Here is a 21294-nt window from a genome sequence, read left to right as displayed (position 1 = left end):
ATTCCTTGGAGGTCTCCCATCCAAATACATGCCAGGGATGACCCCGCTTAGTTTCTGAAAAGATCAGGCAAGCCTGGGCTATCCAGGTCAGCCTTAGCATATGGAGGTTATATTTCAGTCAGCATGGTGTAGTGGTTAGGACTCTAAGCTGGAGAACCAGGTTTGATTCCCTACTCCTCCACATGAGCGGCAGACTCTAATCTGGAGAACCGGGTTTGATTCCCCACTCCTCTACAAGAAGGTGACCTTGGGTCAGTCACAACTCTCTCTGAAATCTCTCCGCCCCACCTACCTCACAAGGTGTCTGTTGTGGGGAGAGGAAAGGAAGGCAATTGTTAGCCAATCTGAGACTCCTTAAAGGTAGAGAAGATTGGGGTATAAAAACCAACTCCTCCTCTTCTTCTTTGATCACCCTCTAATCTCCCCTACGGAGATCTCCCCTCCTCTTCTTCTCTACTTCCTCTAATCTCCCCTAAGGTTTTAAGGAACTCACTCCGGTAAACATCAGGTCACATTTTACTTGATCTACAATATATGCAGTGAAGAAAAACATACCAATTAATGTATCACGTGGAAGAGGCTGTTTCTAGGGTCAGGTCTTGGTTTCCAAAATACAAAAGGGAGCAATGGAAAGGGCAGGGCCGGCCATTAGAGAGGACTGGCCTGCGACCCACTTTCAGGGGCTCTATGACCCACTTTTGGGTCACTACTCACAGGTTGGAAAACAGCTTTACAAGACAGGGCTAAGTAATTGGTTACTGCAGTCTTGCCGTTACATGAAGAGGCTACGACAAACTTTGCAGAATGACACACACTCCCACCTTCTAAACTCTAGCAGTGATGCGCATTTGTTCATTAACAAATGAAAAAAAAGGAAACAAAATATTTTTATAATAACACAAACAAATGGAAAACAGGCATTAATTATTCTGGAGTTTGCCTGTCTGGTTGAGAGCGCTCAGGCAGAGTTCAGGCTTGGAAGGGGACAGGAGAGAATGAAATGACAGGGACCATTTCCAATTAGCAGAGTAAAATGCACCTTGCAACAGAAGAGATTGTGCAAGCATAAATTTTAATTGCCTATTAAACCCAAATCTTTTCTCAAATCTGCCAGGAATTTAGCAGGTAGGATTCTTTGAAGGAACGGTACAGTTTCTTAAGATTTCATCCAAACTGGAGGTGCTTTTCATTGAAACAAGCAAGAATTACTGTTTACCCAAAAGGAAGACTAGTTTTTTTTCCCCTCCAAGGTGTGCAGTCAAGAAAAAGAGAGTGTCCTCTTAAATTCGCATACAAGTTACAAGTATGTACAACAGTAAAAAGCTTTTTAAAAATAACATTGCAGGGTGGTGGTGGTGGTTGCCTTACATTCAGGGTCATGTGCCTTTCAGGAAAATACAGGGAAACGTAAATGATGAGTAATACACTAATGAAAGAAAAAATGAATAAAAGATTAAAATACTGAATAAAAGCAAAAAAATATAAAACACTGGAGTCCAAGGGGACCACCTCCTCTGTAGATGCTTACTTCTGCTTTTTTAGTTGACTCATGTCAGGATTGATGTCCGCAAATTTCTTAGTAAGCTTCCAGATAGTAACCACGAAGACAATGGCATTGATCTGTGTAGGAGAGAGAGAAAGGGGGTGTTAGCAAGGTGCCAAAATAAGACCTGGATTTAAGGCTGCTTCATGCATCACATTTTTCAGCTTTCCCAATATGTTTAAAAAGGCAAAGGTCCCCTGTGCAAGCACCGGGTCATTCCTGACCCATGGGGTGACCTCACATCCCTATGTTTCCTAGGAAGACTTTGTTTACGGGGTGGTTTGCCATTGCCTTCCCCAGTCATCTTCCCTTTTACCCCCAGCAAGCTGGGTACTCATTTGACCGACCTCGGAAGGACGGAAGGCTGAGTCAACCTTGAGCCAGCTACCTGAAACCGACTTCCGTTGGGATCGAACTTAGGTTGTGAGCAGAGCTTGGACTGCTGTACTGCAGCTTACCACTCTGCATCACGGGGCTCCTACCCAATATGTTTACACGAAGCTAAAAAGATACTGATTTTCACCCATGTTGGTCTGCATATTTTTTTAATCTGCACATGTTTACATTGGTAGGAAAAAGTCTTGTGTCTTTAGAGAACTGAGATGAATATCTGGGCTACTGGGATGGTTAAAAGGGTGCTTTGGTGAGTTCGTTTTGCCAACAAAATGCAACATATAGCCAAACAAAATGTTCCCAGCCCATTCGGAAAAGGTTTTGAATTGAATCATGGCCTTCTTGTCCCGGACTGATGGAATGTGCCTTGGAAGCTAGTGGGAACCAGAGCTAGAGCAGTTTTACATGGGGGAACTAAACCCCAGATCCATAAACATTCAGTGAATCGCCACTGCTTGGAGAAAGTTCCTCTAGAACCACAACGTGAGTGGTATTGAGGCAAGACACAAAAAGTGATTGCTGATGCCTCCACATGAAAAGGGTAAAACAGGAAGTAACGGACGAAATGTTCCCCAGAGATGACTAAGATCGTCCAATGCTAATTTACTGGTGGTCCCCTGGCCTCGACCAGGGCCCTGGCCCGGTGGAACAGTCTTTCTGATGAAATCAGGGCCCTGCGGGACCTTGTGGAATTACGCAGGGGTTGTAAAATGGAACTATTCCACCAGGCATATGGTTGAGGCCAGCTACTGTTGTGCTATGAATGCTGGCCTCCCTATCCTTTCAGCTGCTGCGGAATAACAACTACCCGCAGGCCATATTGTGGCCGTATACTGCAATTCCAAGTGCCATTAGGAATTAGAATTAGAATTTGTGGTTTTAATCCATTCAGAGCAGTTTTAATGTATTGTTTTTTATCTGATTTTATTATTGTATTGTATATTTGATAGATTATGTGAACCGCTCTGAGCCTGGCATGCCGGGGTAGAGTGCATTACAGGTTGGACTGAATAAATAAATAAATGCAAGGAGACAGCTAGGGAATTGATAAAGGGCCTCATTAACAGCTAGCGGAAACCAGTGCGCCCAAAAGAGGTGAGTTGAACCCAACTAGTGCAGTTGAAGACAGCACAAGGTTTGGATTGTACAGAAGCTAAAGTAACGAAAGCAGAGGATATGTTGAGATGGAGGGAAGGGTGGGAGGGATGGGTCTTTGAGGATTCACTGGGCTTTACCAGGATGATGAGGCAGACAGGCGCCAAGAAGCTCCACAGAAACCCACGTTCCAATGAGAGCCAACAGCTATGGAGTGAAAAGCACAAAAATGAATATTTTTGCATGTATCAATATTCACAGCAGTGTTCCACCCCCACCCCGGGAAATCTTATTTGTTTAAAATGATACATTCCATGCTTTCTCCCATCAAATAACCTTCCGTTGTCCTTCCTACGTGAGCTCACAAGTAGAAACCTCTCAGTCCATGGGGCAAGAACTGCAGCTTCGCATGCAGCGGCTGCATCACTGACTGCTTAGTGCTCGAGGATGGAAACTGAACGACCTTTCGCTTGCCTGGTCGAACCCGCTTCTCCAAGAGCAAACCCAGCCCTGGCCTCTTCTCTCAACAGCACCATTCCACCCTTTAAATGACACAACCCACTACACAAAAGTACGGAAGCTTCTGGTGGCCAAATGTCTGATGTGCACAAGACTTGAACCCACGTGGGTGCAACGGCTACAACCCCAGGACTCACTGTTTCGTGGTGCCGTAGCCCCGATGGTTGATGGCAGCTGCAATGCCCACGACGACGGCCGGGAGCCCATATCCCACGAGGACCAGGTGCCAGCGCTTGAGACTGTGGGTTCTGAAGACCTGAACCACCATCAGGTAGAGTTCCACGCCTTCCAGCAACATCCAGCAGAAGGCAGACAGGAAAAAGTAGTGAAGCAGCCCGGCCACTACAGCACACGCCGTCTGGAAGAGGAGATAGGACGAGAGGGAGGAGGGTGAAGAGACTGCTCAGGGGAGAATTTTCCATGAAGGTCTAAGTCTGTAGGGGCCAAAGTGTTACCACTGCTGACAAGCCCTGCTTCAAGCAGATGGGGCCCTGGCCTAGAAACTGAAAGGTCCATATTGGTGGCTTGCTATCTAACCACAGGGCCAAGCAACCCGTCACCCTCCCCTTTAGAGAGCCAGCGTGGTGTGGTGGTTAAAAGCGGTGGTTTGGAGTGGTGGACTCTGATCTGGAGAACTGGGTTTGATTCCCCACTCCTCCATATGAGCGGCAGACACCAATCTGGTGAACTGGGTTGGTTTCCTCACTCCTACACATGAAGCCAGCTGGGTGACCTTGGGCTAGTCACACTCTCTCAGCCCCACCCACCTCACAGGTTGTCTGTTGTGGGGAGGGGGAGGGAAGGTGATTGTAAACCAGGTTGATTCTTCCTTAAGTGGTAGAGAAAGTCAGCATATAAAAACCAACTCTTCTTCTTCTAGTGAAAGACAGGCCTCAGTGCGCCTCTTGCCAAGCCAACTAGCTTCCTAACAAAAGCTGAAGCTTCTGACAAGAGGTTTCAATTGCTGTGAACAGTTCCGGACTCTACAAAAAAGACACTGGTTGCGCAAAACCAACGCTCTGCTTCTGTCTCAGCAGGGAGATCTCTGCACTATGGACGATGCAAAAGACCTAGTTCATTAAAGCTACAGCCCCAGAGGCAGTTGGGCTTCCTGGACCTTTCACCATCACAGCAGTGTCCAGTTTTAACCTTCAGCCATCACGCTGCACTCCTGGCCATGTGCAATCTGTTGCAGGCATAGGTCCTTGCAGCGCTGTCATCTGGGACTATATGGGAGGGATGCTTGTCAATTGCTGCCAGAACCCCATGCTCCCAAGGAGCAACTGCGAGCCTCCCCCATGGAGGGATACCATCAAAGGCCCCTGGGCAGGGCCATCTTAATGCATGGGCATGCTGGGCAGTTGCCCGGGGGCCCCACAAGCATAGGGGCCCCATGATAATCTATGTATGTTGTGACTTGCTGTCAATGAATAAATAAATACTATGCTAAACTATAAATATTTGTTATTGGAAAATGCATATTTAGCATGTATTTCACTAAAGGTGATGAACAATATTAATGTTAATTTGGGTTTGGATTAAGAATAGATGTGTGTGTTGTGTTAAGCGCCGTCAAGTCGCTTCCGACTCTGGCAACCCTATGAATCAATGTCCTCTAAAACGTCCTATCCTTAACAGCTCTGCTCAGATCTTGCAAATTGAGGGCCATGGCTTCCTTTATAGTCAATCCATCTCATGTTGGGTCTTTTCCAGCTTCCTTCAACTTTTCCTAGCATGATTGTCTTTCCCAGTGACTCTTCTCATAATGTGACCAAAGTACGATAAGAAGTATAATGTAAGAAGAAGAAGAAGAGTTGGATTTACATTATGGAAGCACCAATACATATATCTTTAATGTTATCAACCATTTACATTTTTATTCCTGTGAGCGGTTGTATAGGTAGGGGCCCCCAGTGCACTGCTTTGCTCGGGCCCCATCATGCTGTTAAGACGGCCCCGGCCCTGGGTTTCCATTCTTTCTCCCTTCCCAGCTGCTTCCCTTGGAAGGCCTCTTATTAATAGCTCCACAGAGTGCATCTTAATAGCCCGGCCTGGTCAGTTACCTGATTGACGGTGTTCCTAGCACCCACCAGGAAGATGGCATGGGCAGCAAAGAGCGCCAGGCAAAGGTGGAGGTGGATGGTGGTGCGGATGCCTCGGATGGAGCGACAGAACAGGAAGGTGAGGATGGAGAGGAACAAGAAGATCAGCGAGAGTACCAGGCCGATCCTGGTGATGACAGTCAGTCCCTGGTCCTGCCAAGAGAAGAGATAGTTACGGTAGTGGAATGCAAGTTGGCAGAAAGGGGGCCATAACCAGAGATTTGGCAAATCTGCCCAGAACGGAACCTCCTCCTGGTGGACTCAAACAAACAAGTGTTGAAGAAGATAACTTCCTGTTTGTGCCATCTAGGAGATAACAGCATAGATTGCTGGTTTATTTCAGGAAATGTTCCCAGGAGGAGAGTTTGGGAGTAGAGCTTTTGAAAGGTAACCCAGTCCTGAGATGTAATCTGAAGATGGAGAGGTCCTTCCTGCATTGATCATGCTACAGCCTTGGGCCAGACTGCCAACTACCAGAGAGCCAGCATAGTGTAGTGGTTAAGAGTAGTGGTTAGGAGCAGTGGACTCTAATCTGGAGAACCAGGTTTGATTCCCCACTCCTCCATATGAGCGGCAGACACTAATCTGGTGAACTGGGTTGGTTTCCCCACTCCTACACATGAAGCCAGCTGGGTGACCTTGGGCTAGTCACAGCTCTCTTAGAGCTCTCTCAGCCCACCCTACCTCACAGGGTGTCTGCTGTGGGGAGGGGAAGAGGAGATTATAAGCCAGTCTGATTCTTCCTTAAGTGGTAGAGAAAGCCGGCATACAAAAGCCAACTCTTCTTATTCTAACAAACTCACTCCCAGCTGCCTCTGCACTTTCTCCCCAGGAAGGTACCATTCAAAAGCAGCTCATCTCTAGGCTGTTACAGGCCTGTGGGCACCAGAGTACCCTTGGCACCCCTTTCCTCATCCATCTGATACTGGAGATGGAAACCCACCCACTCCTCATCAGTCTTGTAGCCAGAGGGCTTGACTACAGCCGCAAACTCTGCTAGGCAGTGAGGCGAGCATAGCCAAAGGCAGGTGTGGAGCCTCCTCCCCCTGCCCCCAGCTCCCGTCTCCTCCTTTCTTACTGCTGTGCTGCTTTGGGGCTCCTGCCCCTCTGCTGCACTCACCTGCTGGGGCTGGAGCCACTAAGTAGGCTGGAGGCCAAAGCAGGCAGCAGCGAGGGGGGGGGGGACGGCTGCAGAAACAGGGCTGCCCGAGGCAACCAGCTTGTGCTGTTTACGCTTCAAAACGTCACTTCCCTTTTGCTCCTTGTCGGCTGCCGTCTGGTGTGCTTGTCAGAGCTCAACAAAGATGGCTGCAGCGTCTCTGGCTGAGGAGGGCCCGCTGCCAGTCCCTGGGCCCCAGGGCCATGCCAGTTGTTGATGCAGGGACTGTTAACAAAGTCAGCTCCAAACTGAACATCCACTGTGAGGATGTTACGCCGGGAGTAAAAGGAAGAAATTCACACATGTTCGCTCACACAGTGAATTCCTGCAGGGTGCTTTCAGCTGTTCCTCTGCTTTGGTGGAAACACAAGTGACTCATGCATCCCTTTTTCCTTCTTATGGCATCCTTTAAAAAGCCATGAGTCTCTCCTGTGGAAGGTGGCGTGGTTACCAGATGTGTGTCGAGTGCACAAATCTCACTATGGTGGGAGACGTGTGAGTTTCCTCTTTAGATTACACTAGGAGGACAAACAGCAGGTGCCATCTTCATTGTAATGATATAACCTTCGTCATAATGTCTGACGCTCTTTCCTGTCTCCTCCTCCTCTCTCAAACTCATTTCAAGCATAGTTAAACTGTGGAACTCCCTGCCCCAGGATGTGGTAATGGCTACCAACTTGGAAAGCTTTAAGAGGGGAGTAGACATGTTCATGGAGGAGAGGGCTATCCATGGCTACTAGTGAAAATGGATACTAGTCATGATGCATACTTATTCTCTCCAGGATCAGAGGAGCATGCCTGTTATATTAGGCTCTGTGGAACACAGGCAGGATGCTGCTGCAGTTGTCTTGTTTGGGGGCTTCCTAGAGGCACCTGGTTGGCCACTGTGTGAACAGACTACTGGACTTGATGGACCTTGGTCTGATCCAGCATGGCCTTTCTTATTAGCTCTGGATCACGGACATGGATCTTAGCATTCCACTGAGCGATTTGAAATCTTCTTTCAGTGTAAGGAGCCTTCTTCCATTTTAGGTGGCTCTTCCTCCAACACTACAGACACATATGCTGGAGGAAGGCTTCTTAGGCTGGAAGAAGAGTCCTTAGGACTTCCTGTAGCCTAAGGTTCATCATCCTAGCTCCTTCTTACAGACCTTCCAGATCAGTTCACAAGAAGAAGGAAGCATGCTTTTGAAAAATTCAGTAATCTGCCTTGAGTCTCAGCGAGAAAGGAGGGCTATGAATAAATTTTTAAAAAGAAAAACCAAGCCTTCTACTCACATGAACTTGCCTTATACCAAATCAAGCCATTGGTCTATCAAGGTCTGCATTGTCTACTCTGACTAGCAGTGGTTCTACAGGGTCTCAGGCAGAGGTCTTTCACATAATCTACGTACCGGATCCTTTTGAACTACAGATGCTGGGGAAATGAACCGTTGATCTTCGGCATGCAAAGCAGAGGCTCTACCTCTGAGCCGTGCCCCCCTTCCCTTGCTGTCTGTTTTGAACTCACCTCCACTTCATAGAAGGCCATAAGCACAGCAAAGCTGGTCAGGTGGTCGCACTGGCAGCGGGTGCTGTGGCCATGGGATTCCAGGAGTTTGCAGCCTTTGGTAGACCAGCCCCCACCGACAGGCTCCCAGAAGGCACAAATCCGTCTCCGTTCAAGCTTCTTGCCGGAGGTGGAGGAACAGGGAGGATGTACCTTAGAAGCAAGGGGAATAAGATTCATGCTCGGTGACTTGAGAGCACAAAGTCTAAGGATCTGTATGAGAATGCAGAATGTCAGGAAGGTCAGACAGGCTGGAATGTACTACACCCAATGTGGAGAGATCAGCTGTAAAGCAGGAGACTTGGGAGTGGGCCGAACAGAAGAGGGCCAAGGAAGTTCTTCCTTCTTCTCTGGCATCTCCATTTACGTGTGTGAAAGGGAAATGGCAGTTATTGTGAAACACCAGAAAAGGAAGCACAATAAGCTATTGTGCACAGGCAGGAAGGGTACAATGAACTACTCACAGCTTCCGGGTGGTTGAACGTAAAGTTCACGGGGATGTTCAAGGACACGGTGTCTTCATGGCCTACAAAGGCAGCTGCCACCTTGGACAGTGTTACTTCACAGAGGGGCTGGGCTGCCTCCTTTTCACTCCCTTCAATACGAGCTTCGGTCAGAAGAGCCCCGAGGCCCTGGTATGTAAGCAGGCCTATCAGACTATTGGCTGAAAGAACAGAGGTGACCGTTCAGATAGAATGCACTGGCTCCCAGAGAACTGACAGCTCAACTGTCGGTGGCTGTGATTATTTATTATTATTTTGTTAGATTTTGTTAGATTTATAACCCGCTCTCTTCCTGGCCAAGACCGGGCGATAAAACCCATAGAACCAATTGGCGCGCATTAATAACCCCCTGGGCTACAGTGAGCCGAGGGGAAGAAGCAATCCGGCCCCACCAAGAATCGATGGAATAAATAAACACAGAGGAGGTGGGCAGGGAGGCCAGCTAGGATACAATATATACCGTTGCTGTCCTCAACCATAGGCCTGGTGGAACATCTCTGTCTTACAGGCCCTGCGGAACTGCATGAGGTTCTGCAGGGCCCTGGTCTCATTGGACAGAGAGCTCCACCAGGCCAGGGCAGAAAAATCCCGGCCCTAGTTGAGGGCAGCCGAACACTCTTTGGGCCGGGGACCACCGGTAGGTGATGCCATACTACGAAAGAGTCACACCCGAGAAGCTCCACTGGCTGTCCCTTAAGACCATATCCTCTCATGGAAGCCCACAGGAGATGGAGTGACCAGAACTGTACACAGTATTCCGAATATGATTGCACCACAGATTTGTACTGGAACATTACAATATTTGCAGCTGTATTTCAAATTACTTTCCTAGCACTCCCTACAATGGAGTTTGCCTTTTTCGCAGCAGCACACAGAAGAGACATAGAATCATAGAGTGGGAAGGAACCACCAGGGTAATCTAGTCCAACCCCCTGCAGAATGCAGGAAATTCACAACTACCTCCCCCCCAAATCCCCAGTGACCCCTACTCCATGCCCAGAAGATGGCTAAGATGCCCTCCCTCTGATGACCTGCCTAAGGTCATCGAATCAGCATTGCTGACAGATGGCCATCTAACCTCTGCTTAAAAACCTCCAGGGAAGGAGAGCTCACCACCTCCTGAGGAAGTCTGTTCTACTGAGGAACCGCTCTCAGTTAGACATTTGCATTAAGCTATCCACCACAACCCCACAAACCCTTTCCTAGCTAGCTCAGACCTCATCAGAGTACTGGCCTGGCACTGCAGCTGTGCCACAAGGTAGTTGCCCCATTCCCCATATAAGTCCCCTGGATCTTTGTAGTAACAGAAGGCACTGTGCTGTGGTTACAGCTGTATGGAGTACCAATACAGCTGTGGCCACAGCACCACGCCTTCTGCTACTACAAAAAAAGCTGGGGAACTTACACGGAGAGGAGGCTCTGCTGTCCTCGTGGCTCGGGGAAGCGCTTTACCTTCGCCTTCTCTGTTTGCGACATCCCAGCTGAGCTCCATTTGGGTCCCATTCTGTGACAGCAACGCTGAGCTCTGGCTGCGTTTTCCAGCTGCCCTCATCTCCAAGTCCAGCTCTGGAACGACAAGAACCAGCTCAAGGTGAACCTCTAGTAGAAAAGGGCAAGGGTAACAACCACCGAACAAAATAGCACTTTCTTGAGTTGCTCCACTGACAGAAGGATATAAGAGAAGCCATGCTGGATCAGACCAAGGCCCATCAAGTCCAGCAGTAGGGTTGTCAGCCTCCAGGTACTAGCTGGAGATCTCCTGCTATTAAAACTGATCTCCAGCCAATAGAGATCAGTTCACCTGGAGAAAATGGCTGCTTTGGCAATTGGACTCGATGGAAGTAAAGTCCCTCCCCTCTTCCACACCCCGCCTTCCTCAGGCTCCTCCCCAAAAACCTCCCACCGGTGGTGAAGAGAGACCTGGCAACCCCATCCAGCAGTCTGTTCACACAGCGGCCAACCAGGTGCCTCTAAGAAGCCCGCAAGCAAGACGACTGCAGCAGCATTATCCTGCCTGTGTTCCACAGCACCAAAGTAGATCCTGTACCAAGCATTGGGGAAATGGAAAGGGCAGACAGAGCATTCCCCACACTTCTGTTGCCACCCCCCAACACACACACACACCTGGAAGTTCTATAAAGTATAGGAAGGTAAAAGGGAAATCCTGGCCTCTGTAATTAGGGGAGCTGAGATTAGCCGAAGCATTCTGCACACTAACCTGTGCCTTTGATGGACTCAATGCTTATGGGCTGGTTGTTCAGGGTGGCTGCAAAATGTCTGAGCCAGGACTCGATCTCTCTCATCAGTTCAGTGGCTTTGTGGTGTCGTTCCTCCTTGCTTTTGTTCTCCAGCGCAGGTGAGCTCACTAGGTCATCCAGCAGATTCAGCATATCCTAAAATTGGAGATACTTACATCACTGGCTCTTGAGGGCAAGGCTGGCATCATATTGTTCAAGCACTCGCACCCACTGGGAGCCAGGCAGCAATACATCAATACAAGTTAACCAACCATCATCAGTGCCTCCAAGTATGAAGACTAGTGGTGGATTTCAGTGGCCTGTCAGTTCTTAAAACACACAACGGGAACTACTTTCTGTTTCTCTCCTCCTGGCAGCCCCTATATTCTCACCTCTGCTTCCGTCTCTCCTTCCCAGCCACCAACCGACCAAATATTTTATCCCACACCCCCTATATTCAGCTACATTTACTATTTGTTTACTACATTTAAACCCGCCTTTCTCCACAATGTGGACCCAAGGCAGCTTTCATCATTTTCTTCACAGCACCTTTGGGAGGTAGGATTGGCTAAGTGTGTATAACTGGCCCAAGATCACCCAGCAAGATCCCATGGCAGACTGGGGGTTTGAGCCTGAGTCTCCCAGATCCTAGTCTGAATCTCTAACCACTACATCACACTGGCTTTCATGTGGTGGCTGCTGTTGAACAGTAGCGAGCAGCTGAGCCTGGGTGAGTCATAGAACTCATGTTGTATCAAGTCACCCATGGATGCTGCTGGGTCTGACCTCAATGAGTCCTTCCTCAAAGGCCAAAAGAGCCCAGGAAAGGGTCCTCCCCCAGCATTTTACTGACAGAAACTAATGCCAGCAGTACTGTTGTGGTTGCCTGGCAATGGCCATATAGGGCATTTGTTTCTTAAAGCTAAAGGCACTGCTTGTATTATTTTGGTTGTTTTTTTTTAAAAAGCATCAGTGTTTTTTGTTGTGTTTTGTTTTAGATTTCAGGTTTTCCGGCAAACCTGCATCTTTGGATTATTTTGCAGCACTTAAAACCTCATATTCCTCCCTCTATGGATGTTTAGGCCAATGATATGTTAGATCTCTGTAAAAGGGAGAGAACTGCATATAACAGCTGCGAAGATCCTGAGACCTATCTTCCATCTGGCAAGATTTCTGTATCTCTTTGAGCAGTGATGCCTCACCTTTCCCACTCCTTGCTCAGCTGGATCGATATTGCTGCCTCTCACCTTCCCCCACTCAATTTTCACATTTTTTCCCCTTTTTCTCTCCTCTTAGTTGCCTGAGTGTGTACAGCTCTTACTCTATCTTCTTGTTGATGGGGTTTGTTGGGGAAGCAGGTGGGGGGAAGGTATGTGATAGTGTTATAGGAAGTTTGTTGTTATATTTACTGTGTTATGTGGAAAAGAATAAAAAATCTTAATAGAAAAAAGATCTGTGTTGTGTATTCATGGCTCCAATCTCTGGATTTAAGTATCCACAGATTTGGCTACGTTGAGAATTAGATGTATGGATTAGAAGGCATTAAAGTCTCAATCCCTTTTCCTAAATATTCTGTTTGTCTAGCCCCTTCAAATAGCCAATTAATGCTATAACTAGATCCATGGAGATAACAATGCTCATAACTTGACTAATACAACCTTTGCCAGAATAATAATCTTCAGATATAGCCATCACATATGTAAAAATGTCATTTTCAATACATCCACACCTCTAACCTTTACCATTTAAAGCAGGAAACCTGCTTTAGATTCCAGGACCTATTATACCATTGAGAGATCACTGTGTAAGGGTTCTCAGCTGTGACTCAGAGATATCTTATTCCAACATTCACCCAGATTTCTGATTGCTTCCACACCTATCTGGAATTGGCACCACACTGGAGAGCTAGTATTGTGGTTATGGTACTGCAGTAGAATGACCTGTGTTCTAATTTCTGATCAGCCATCAACTCAACGGCCAGTAATCCTCTATCAGCCTAAACTACCTTCACAGGGTTGTTGGGAGGATATCCATGTGTTCTGTTCTGAACTCCTTGGAGGTAGGGAGGGATTTTTTGAAAAATGATTGATCATTCATTCATTTCGTTTCAACAGAGAATCCAGATAATGCTTTTGGCGACCCCCTGAATTCTAGTGTTTTCTCTGTTGTCATCCTACCTTTTTTCAGACCTGATTTGTGACTACTTTTAAAACATGAATTGCAATTACAATACTAGGCTGTCCAGCATGGACTTTCTTTTACTGAGGTTCCTCAAAGCTACTGTACCTTAAAAGTTTTTTTTCCCTAGCTTAATTATTTCTAAACTCTCTCCATCTGACAGGCCACAGCATTTATTAATCAATCATCAATCTGGGGGTTGGGGAGGTAGATTAAGTACTGCTTTTCACTTTATAGCCAAAGTAATTAATTTTTACTACAGGTTTATAATAATTATATGGCTACCACAAAATTGCATTCATAAAAACAAAATCTGAAAATGAAATGCTGTACTCAAGCCCCTTTTCCCACCCCCACACTCTTAACTAACCAGTGGTTTAGAAATGTTGCCGCCACAGGAAAACAACTAGTTTATCTATGAACAAAGCAATAAACAGACAAATTGTTAGGGAGAAGATAAACTTTGCTGAATTGGTTTGTTTCTAAATAAACCTACAGTAGGATCTTGCCCATGCTGCATTTTTAATGGGGAATACAGAGCTACATTGAGTGCAATTCACTTGCAGCTGAATGTGCAAACAGCATAACTGATCAGCAATGAAGTGTCCTGGAGAGTAATCCTAGCTCATGGGGAACCCGGTATAAGATTCCACTGCTATGCTAGTGGGTAAGCAGCCCTTGTTCGATTTTGTTATTATCAGGTGATCTAAATTGGATAACGCTCCTTTTCATTTCTTATGCTCCAAATCTTTTCTCGAATCTGTCATAAAATGCTGCCTTTTAGGAAAATAATTCTTCATTTGAAAATACTGAAAAAGTTGTCGTCAAAAACCCCGTCGAAATGATGATGCAAAGAACCAGCTACATTTCACTTTTAAAAGACATTCATACAGTGTTTTATTATGTACTGTTTTGAAAATAGCAGTAGCTTTGGTACAGTTTTTTTAAATTAGAGCACGCTTGGCACTCTATTGTTTTTATTCTATCATAGATTCCCCCCTCAACCCAGTACCCAAATGGAACTTTCCGTTCTCCTTTCAGATGCTTCTTGGCCAACATAAATGAATACAGCTGCCTTGCTTAATCCTGATCTGAAATGGCGCTGTTGTTGTCAGTCCTGTGCAACTATTTGAGAGATTACACAGAGGAGGGGATGGAGGGTTCTGTAGTTCCATCAATTTAATGTATGAACTATGAATATGTAATAAGTGAATACCACTTGTTTAAAGTGTGTATGTGCACAGAGGGGGGAAATTGGTTGGACATCCCTGCCTGCTAGCCTAGTTTAATAAACCAGTGTATTTGATCCTTGGAATAATTGGAAAGGGGAGGTAGCAGAGAGGAAGGAAATTCAAAACATACCTTCAGGACCTTCTCTTTATCCGTGTGGTTCTGTACACTCAGTGATGAACTGCAGATGCGCTCCAACTGTGCTGTAAAGCCGCAGATGAATGTCTGCAAAACAATCCCCCCCAAACTCCAGTGGACGGAGATGGAGGGAACTAGGATGAGAAGAGGAGTCTAGACTACTATGCCCATCTAAGGCGAAGCATGAAGGATTAGGGCTATGGATTATGCTGCTGAATTACAAGTGGAACAAGAAAGATGTCATGGGAACCATCAAGAGTGCAATTTGGGGGGGAAATTATGTACATACAAGATTTATTTAGAGGGCAAGCCTACGGCAAGTATTTTGTTCTGGGTGAAATTCAAAACAGAGTCAATTTCTTTCAATAATAATAAAAACATTCCCATTTGCAGTAAATGGAGATTTTGGGGAGGCATGCTTTGTAGATACTTTGATTCTATTGCTTCAAAAACATAGGGATAAATGAAACACTACATATAAAACAGAAGTATATAGATCATGGGTGTTGAACTCATTTGTTACGAGGGCCGGCTATGACATAAATGTCACTTGGTCAGGCTGGGCCATGCCTCGCCAGCCCAGATTGGGGGTGGTGGCTGCCTTGGCTGCCTCGCCTCACAGACCGGATAAGAGCTCGCAAGGGGCTGGATCCGGCCCATGGACCGTATATTTGACAACCCTGATATAGATGATAGGTGGTATACGATACATAGTTAGGCAAAAACTGTCAGTCAGTGGGAAATGTCAGAGGTAAGACGTTGTCATGTCACCAAATTCAGAATAGGAAGCAAAAAACAACTCGAGGGTTTTGCAAAGCGGCAAGTCTGACCTAAGACACGTTAAGAGTGGAACCCTTGAGTTGTTTTGGACTTTGAATTGTTCCGATATATGGCATATTGGGGGATCACTTGTCAATTAATTTTGTTGTTCATGTAGATCTTTGTAGAGTAGACATTGTTAATAATATAGATCATTTTATATGTGATTTTTGGCTTCCTATGCTGATTTTGGTGACTGTGTTAATTTAGCATAGAGGTGTTCTTTTTTTGCATTTTTTTTGCAGGTTTGAGTTTTAAAAGCTAAAATCTACTTAACCCCCCCCCCCCAATCCTTAATAAATTATTCTCTCGAAGGACAAAAGATGCAGGGCTGTGCATACTCCAAAACTGAATGACACAAATGAAGACAATGTACTAGGCACAAAATTTTGCCATCCAGAAACCAGCTTAGTCTACACATGGAGTCAGTCTGGTCCTGACTATCAAAATTCTACATTTGGGGCTCACCTGTTCATTTGAACAGTTATTGCTTGGAGATGCTGAACAGGAGAACGCTGGGGACAGAGCAGATAAGGTGTTAGAACGTATTGCTATCCATCTCTTTTCCTAAATGGTCTTCACATTCGGTTTCTCTTTTGAAAATTACGGTCTATTACATTAATGTTTATATTAAGTGCTCCATAATAATAGTAACAGTGACAGTTAAATACAGTTTAACCCACCGGGCAGCTGAGAGGACACATATTAAAAGATGGCAAAGCACTTTGCACATCAACATTAACGGTACCCTTTCCAAGATATCCTTGATGCGTAGCATTGCCAGGTCCCTTTTCACCACCAGTGGGAGGTTTTTGGGGCGGAGCCTGAGGAGGGTGGGGTTTGGAGAGGGGAGGGACTTCACTGGCATATAGTCCAATGGCCAAAGCAGCCATTTTCTCCAGGTGAACTGATCTCTTATCGGCTGGAGATCAGTTGTAGTAGCTGGCAACCCTATTGATGTGCCCATTCTACACTTATTGCTAGATCCTCAATCTACTTAGTCACCTGTAGAGATGCAACAAACTGCGGCAAACAAGTTTATCAGGCTAACATACAATTTTCAACAGCGGGGATCACTTGTGAGCTGAACCTCTGATCTTTGTCTCGCCACCATCCTTCTCCACCAACTTCCAAGCAGCTTTGCAACTGCTCAGTAGCGGTGGTGGTAGAGTGGCCTTTTCTTCTGGCTTGCAGGCACTTTTCAGTCTGCACAATAGGTGAGTTTGATTCTCCCCCAGGGTCACAGGGAGTTGGGTCAGGCAATTAAATGACTCTGGGCCTTGGGAACTACAACTCCTATAAGACTGTGCAAACGTGTGTGGGGGGGAAAGTGCTGTCATGTCCCCACTGACTTATAGCGACCCCAAAGGGTTTTCAAGGCAAGAGACATTCGGAGGTGGTTTGCTATTGCCTGCCTCCACGTGGGCTGAATGTGTGCATGAGCAAACTAACCCCAACACCACAAACTTAAGTGAGCACCAAAAAGGAAGATTTTTTTAAAAGAAAATAACAATGCTTGCTTCCCTTCATGCTTCCAGCAAATGTTAGCAGCAGAGAACAGACTACAGGTGCAAGTTCACAGCTCATAGTAGCTGGAAGTTAGGCTTAAGGGAGCACAATTGTTTGCCAGGGGAGCTCAAAGGGCAGCAAAGAAATAAGGGCCTCCCCTCCCGCTTTGGTTGTTGTTCACCAGTTGTTCACCACTTCCTACCCATTGCACCACCTCACCATCTGCCTCCGAAAACTGGTCTCCAAGTCTACTGCCATTCTCCATTGGACCCTTAAAACTGTAAGTTCCAGGTGGTTGGGGTTCAATCAGACATACATCAAATGTATGCCTAAGAGCAGGCATGATCTATCTGCACTGCATTGCTTTTAATAGAATGCACGGTTGGATCCACATCCAAATGCTCAATTCCCAGAGACATCAGGATCTGCATTTGGTTAGACGCGCCATAGGGTTGCCAGCTCCAGGTTGGGAAATACCTGGAGATTTTGGGGTGGAGCTGAGGAGGGTGGGGTTTGGGAGAGGAGGGGCTTAAACAAGGTATAATTAGGGTTGCCATCCTCCAGGTACTAGCTGGAGTTCTCCTGCTATTACAACTGATCTCCAGCCGATAGAGATCTGGAGAAAATGGCCACTTTGGCAATTGGACTCCATGGCACTGAAGTCCCTCCCCTCCCCAAACTCTGCCCTCCTCAGGCTCCGCCCCTAAAACCTCCCGCTGGTGGCGAAGAGGTACCTGGCAACCCTAGGTATAATGCCATAGAGTCCATCTTCAAAAGCGGCCATTTTCTCCAGGTGAACTGATCTCTGCTGCCTGGAGATCAGTTGTAATCGTGGGAGATCTCCAGCTACCACCTGGAGGTTGGCAACCTTGGCCAGCAAGCATGCATTCCATTGAAAGCATAGAGCTTACAGCTGGGAACACAAGAAGCATCTGGTCAAAAAGTATCTTTTCCCTGTGATGCACTTCCAGTGACTGCAGGAAGGCAGCCTGCAGTTCATACCAGTCCCTCACTTGCCCCTTGTAGGGACCAGCTGAAGCCAGTGCGGGCTAGACAATGCTTGGACTCCTGGCACTTCCAGTGCCCAAACATGGCTACTGACCACAGAACAGTCTGAAATGGGCCCAATGAACAAAGAGTGGCTAACTGTTGTCAATCACCCAGGCTGGAAGAGGAAGCTGTCATGCTGGCATTCCAGGGAAATGGAAACTAGGTACCCCTGCGCTGCGAAGATGAACCACTTGTGAAGGTTGTCAGAAAATAATGCACCCGGGAAGCCTACTTAGATGTTGTCTGAGCAGAAAATGATTGCCGTCAACACATCTGGAGTCAAGCTGTCTTTGCACACAGAGAGCCGCAGAAACAAGCTAGGCAAGGCAAGTCACTTTGGTTCCCTGAAGCTATCGATGGACCTCTTTTGCTTTTTTTTGTTTCTTGTGTGCAAATTTTTGAACAAAAGAACTACCACAAAAATATTTTTTAAAAGCACTACAAGTGAACCCTTCCCCACAGATTCTGTAACGTTTTCCTAGTTGTGCCACTAGCCATTTCTGGACCTAGCACAGAATTCTAGACTCCAGACCCATTTATATGGCATAACATGGTCCTGGCCACAGCCACAGCCCCCAGAACTCACGCTTGCAACTGCTGTTCGCTTTACCCTCGGGGGTAACTTCGGTGTAGTTGATATACCCAGGTATGCACGGACACCAAAATCCCCCTGGAAAGTTTTGGCATCGGGCACCTTCGCCACAAGGGTTTGAGGCACACTCATCAATATCTGCAAAGGAGTAAAAAAAGAAAAAAAAGAACAAAAACTACCTTGAGAGCAGGATATTTGAAAAGGGATATTTGAAAAGGCAAAGGCCAGGGAACAAAACATCTCAGAGGATACAACATTTGGCTAGGTAGACGGAGTGTCTGTGAGGATGAACTATCGTCGTTGTGTGAACTAATTAGATCTGATTTCCTGCCAGACGTTTTGCATAACGTGACATTTTAATAATGTTGCCATTAATCAGTGTCATGAATTCAACGTGGCTTGCAACCAGGCTCAACTGCATGTCTTGGAATTGTCCTTCAAATGGGGGAGGGGGTTTGATGGTTCTCTAACAGGAAAGGCTTCTCTTGAAATTACAGAACCAGCGGTATGTGGTCAGTAACATTGGTGGAATTACAAAATATGCTGTAGTAGTACATGGCATGCAGGTGACGAAGCAAGTTACAAGTGAGAACTTCCCATTCTCCTCTTGCGTGGGAATGTTCCATGCACATACAAGGATTTCTCACAGCATGCAGAAGAAGAAGCATGCAGAAGAAGAAGAAGAGTTAGTTTTTATATGCCGACTTTCTCTACCATTTAAGGGAGAATCAAACCAGCTTACAATCTCCTTCCCTTCTCCTCCCCACAACAGGCACCCTGTGAGGTAGGTAGGGCTAAGAGAGCTCTAACAGAGCTGTGACTTGCCCAAGGTCACCCAGTTGGCTCCGTGTGTAGGAGTGGGGAAACAAATCCAGTTCACCAGATTAGCCTCCACCGCTCATGTGGAGGAGTGGGGAATCAGACCCAGGTCTCCAAATCAGAGTCCACCGCTCCAAACTACCGCTCTTAACCACTACACCACGCTGGCATCAAAGATAATAAGCTTGTATCATAAGGTTGCCATTCCGTCAGCACAGCAGCAGCTCCTCTGACAGAAGGGCTTTTCCTTTTGCAGAACAGGGAAGGGAGATTTTTGCCAATTTCCCCCTCCTGATGCAGACTCTCTGTTTGCCCCCCTACACACACACACACTGACACACAGAAGCACAATGGAGGGGGGTTTACAGAAGGCTGCAGTGAGAAGGGGGGAGGCAGGGAAGTTGCCTTCTCCAGTGCATAGCTCCTCTGGCGCTGCTTAGGATCCAAACCGCAAGAATCTGAAAACCCCTGTATGTGCAGACTTCCTTACACCACAGTAGAGTCTCCCTGTGAACAGTAGAACCCCTGGATAGGGCCCTTGCCGGTACAGAGGCAGGAATACAACTGAGCAGAGGCCACGAGGAGCACCATCGGGATTTATTTGGAACCTAAGCTGCAAAACTAAACCTTTATTGGAACTCAGATTAATTTCAGATATAACTTTTAAATATTATGCAATTAACTTGTAAGGATAAATGACAACTTACTAACTCCTAACCGGTTCTGAATTAATAAAAGCAATAAATCCTATATTTAACCATACAGCAATCTGGGACAACACTGGGTTCAAAAGGCAGCTTCCACACGGAGAGCTGCAATTTCTCCTCTTTCTTGCTGGCCCACTTCCCGGGAATTTTAGCAAGCTGCAGAAGGAAGGATCGAGAGCAAGATCTCCTTTGTCTTCTTAAAGGAATAGGCAAGTAGGAAGCTTTAGCAGGCTGCGAAATGGGCGCCGAGAAGCTCTGCTGCAATGTGGACTAGATGGAGAAGCTGACTGGAAGGCGGTTTATTGTCTCAGCCATTTCCTGAAATGGGTTGCTAATCTGTACATTTAAGCCAGGGGTCCTCAAACTTTTTAAACAGGGGGCCAGTTCACTGTCCCTCAAACACTGTTGGGGGCCGGACTATAAATTGAAAAAAATATGAAAAAATCCCTATTCACACTGCACATACTGCTCAGCAGTAACGCACAAGCTCACTCAGTAGCAAACACACATACAAGCTCACTCACTAGCAAACACACACACACACACAAGCCCACTCACTAGCAGGCACACAAACAAGGTCTTTAATTAACAGGCATTTATACTATTAAAGGTGAAGGTTTCCCCTACACCACGCTCACCTCTGCAGCGTAACAAAGATATAGTTAGTATTTTGCTCTGGCTGGGTTTTATAGCGCCAGGATTGCACTGTTACAGGAACCGCCGGAACTGAAAGGGCACACAAAATCTCTCATGGTCGTCATCTGACTACAAAACCCCACTGATGTCACCCAGCAAAGAGAAACCGGCTATTCTTTTCCTACAGAAGAAAAGTGGGCAACTGGCCACCCTGTGCCACCAGATGTGGCATATATGCCTATCTCTTGTCGGGCACACTACCGATGCCCAGGGAAGGGGCCAGCTGCCGGCTTAGGCTCAGTCCCCCCACTTAGGCTTTCTGCAAAATCTTTGTTTCTGCAAAAGTTGCTGTGCAGTTTTCAGCGAGACGCCAAGAAAGGAGGATGGGCGGGGGACGGGGAGAGGTAAAATTAGGATCGATTTAAAAAGGGAGAGGGAAAATAAGGATAAAAAAAGAGGTAAATTTAGGAGGGGAAGTGGGAAAGGTCAGTTTGAAGGAGAGGGCTGCAGGGCGGG

The 21294-nt window shown here is 46.6% G+C and overlaps 1 protein-coding gene across 1 annotated transcript in view; it reads right to left on the bottom strand.

Moving 5' to 3' along the window:
* Positions 1-21294, bottom strand: part of ADGRE5 (adhesion G protein-coupled receptor E5) — an 88433-nt gene that overhangs the window by 4845 nt on the left and 62294 nt on the right. Inside the window, exons 6-16 of the mRNA XM_056848064.1 lie at positions 18611-18754; positions 15934-15980; positions 14641-14733; positions 11082-11256; positions 10316-10429; positions 8825-9024; positions 8322-8513; positions 5614-5805; positions 3688-3908; positions 3172-3238; positions 1529-1620 (exon numbers count right to left, since the gene is read on the bottom strand). Coding sequence (XP_056704042.1) covers positions 1529-1620; positions 3172-3238; positions 3688-3908; positions 5614-5805; positions 8322-8513; positions 8825-9024; positions 10316-10429; positions 11082-11256; positions 14641-14733; positions 15934-15980; positions 18611-18754 — 1537 coding nt within the window. The remainder of the gene's footprint in view (positions 1-1528; positions 1621-3171; positions 3239-3687; positions 3909-5613; positions 5806-8321; positions 8514-8824; positions 9025-10315; positions 10430-11081; positions 11257-14640; positions 14734-15933; positions 15981-18610; positions 18755-21294) is intronic.

The sequence above is a fragment of the Euleptes europaea genome, chromosome 1 (assembly GCF_029931775.1).
Source record: "Euleptes europaea isolate rEulEur1 chromosome 1, rEulEur1.hap1, whole genome shotgun sequence".
NCBI lineage: Eukaryota > Metazoa > Chordata > Lepidosauria > Squamata > Sphaerodactylidae > Euleptes > Euleptes europaea.
The sequence above is the reverse complement of the archived record's forward strand: the minus strand, read 5'-3'. Positions and strand labels throughout refer to the sequence as shown.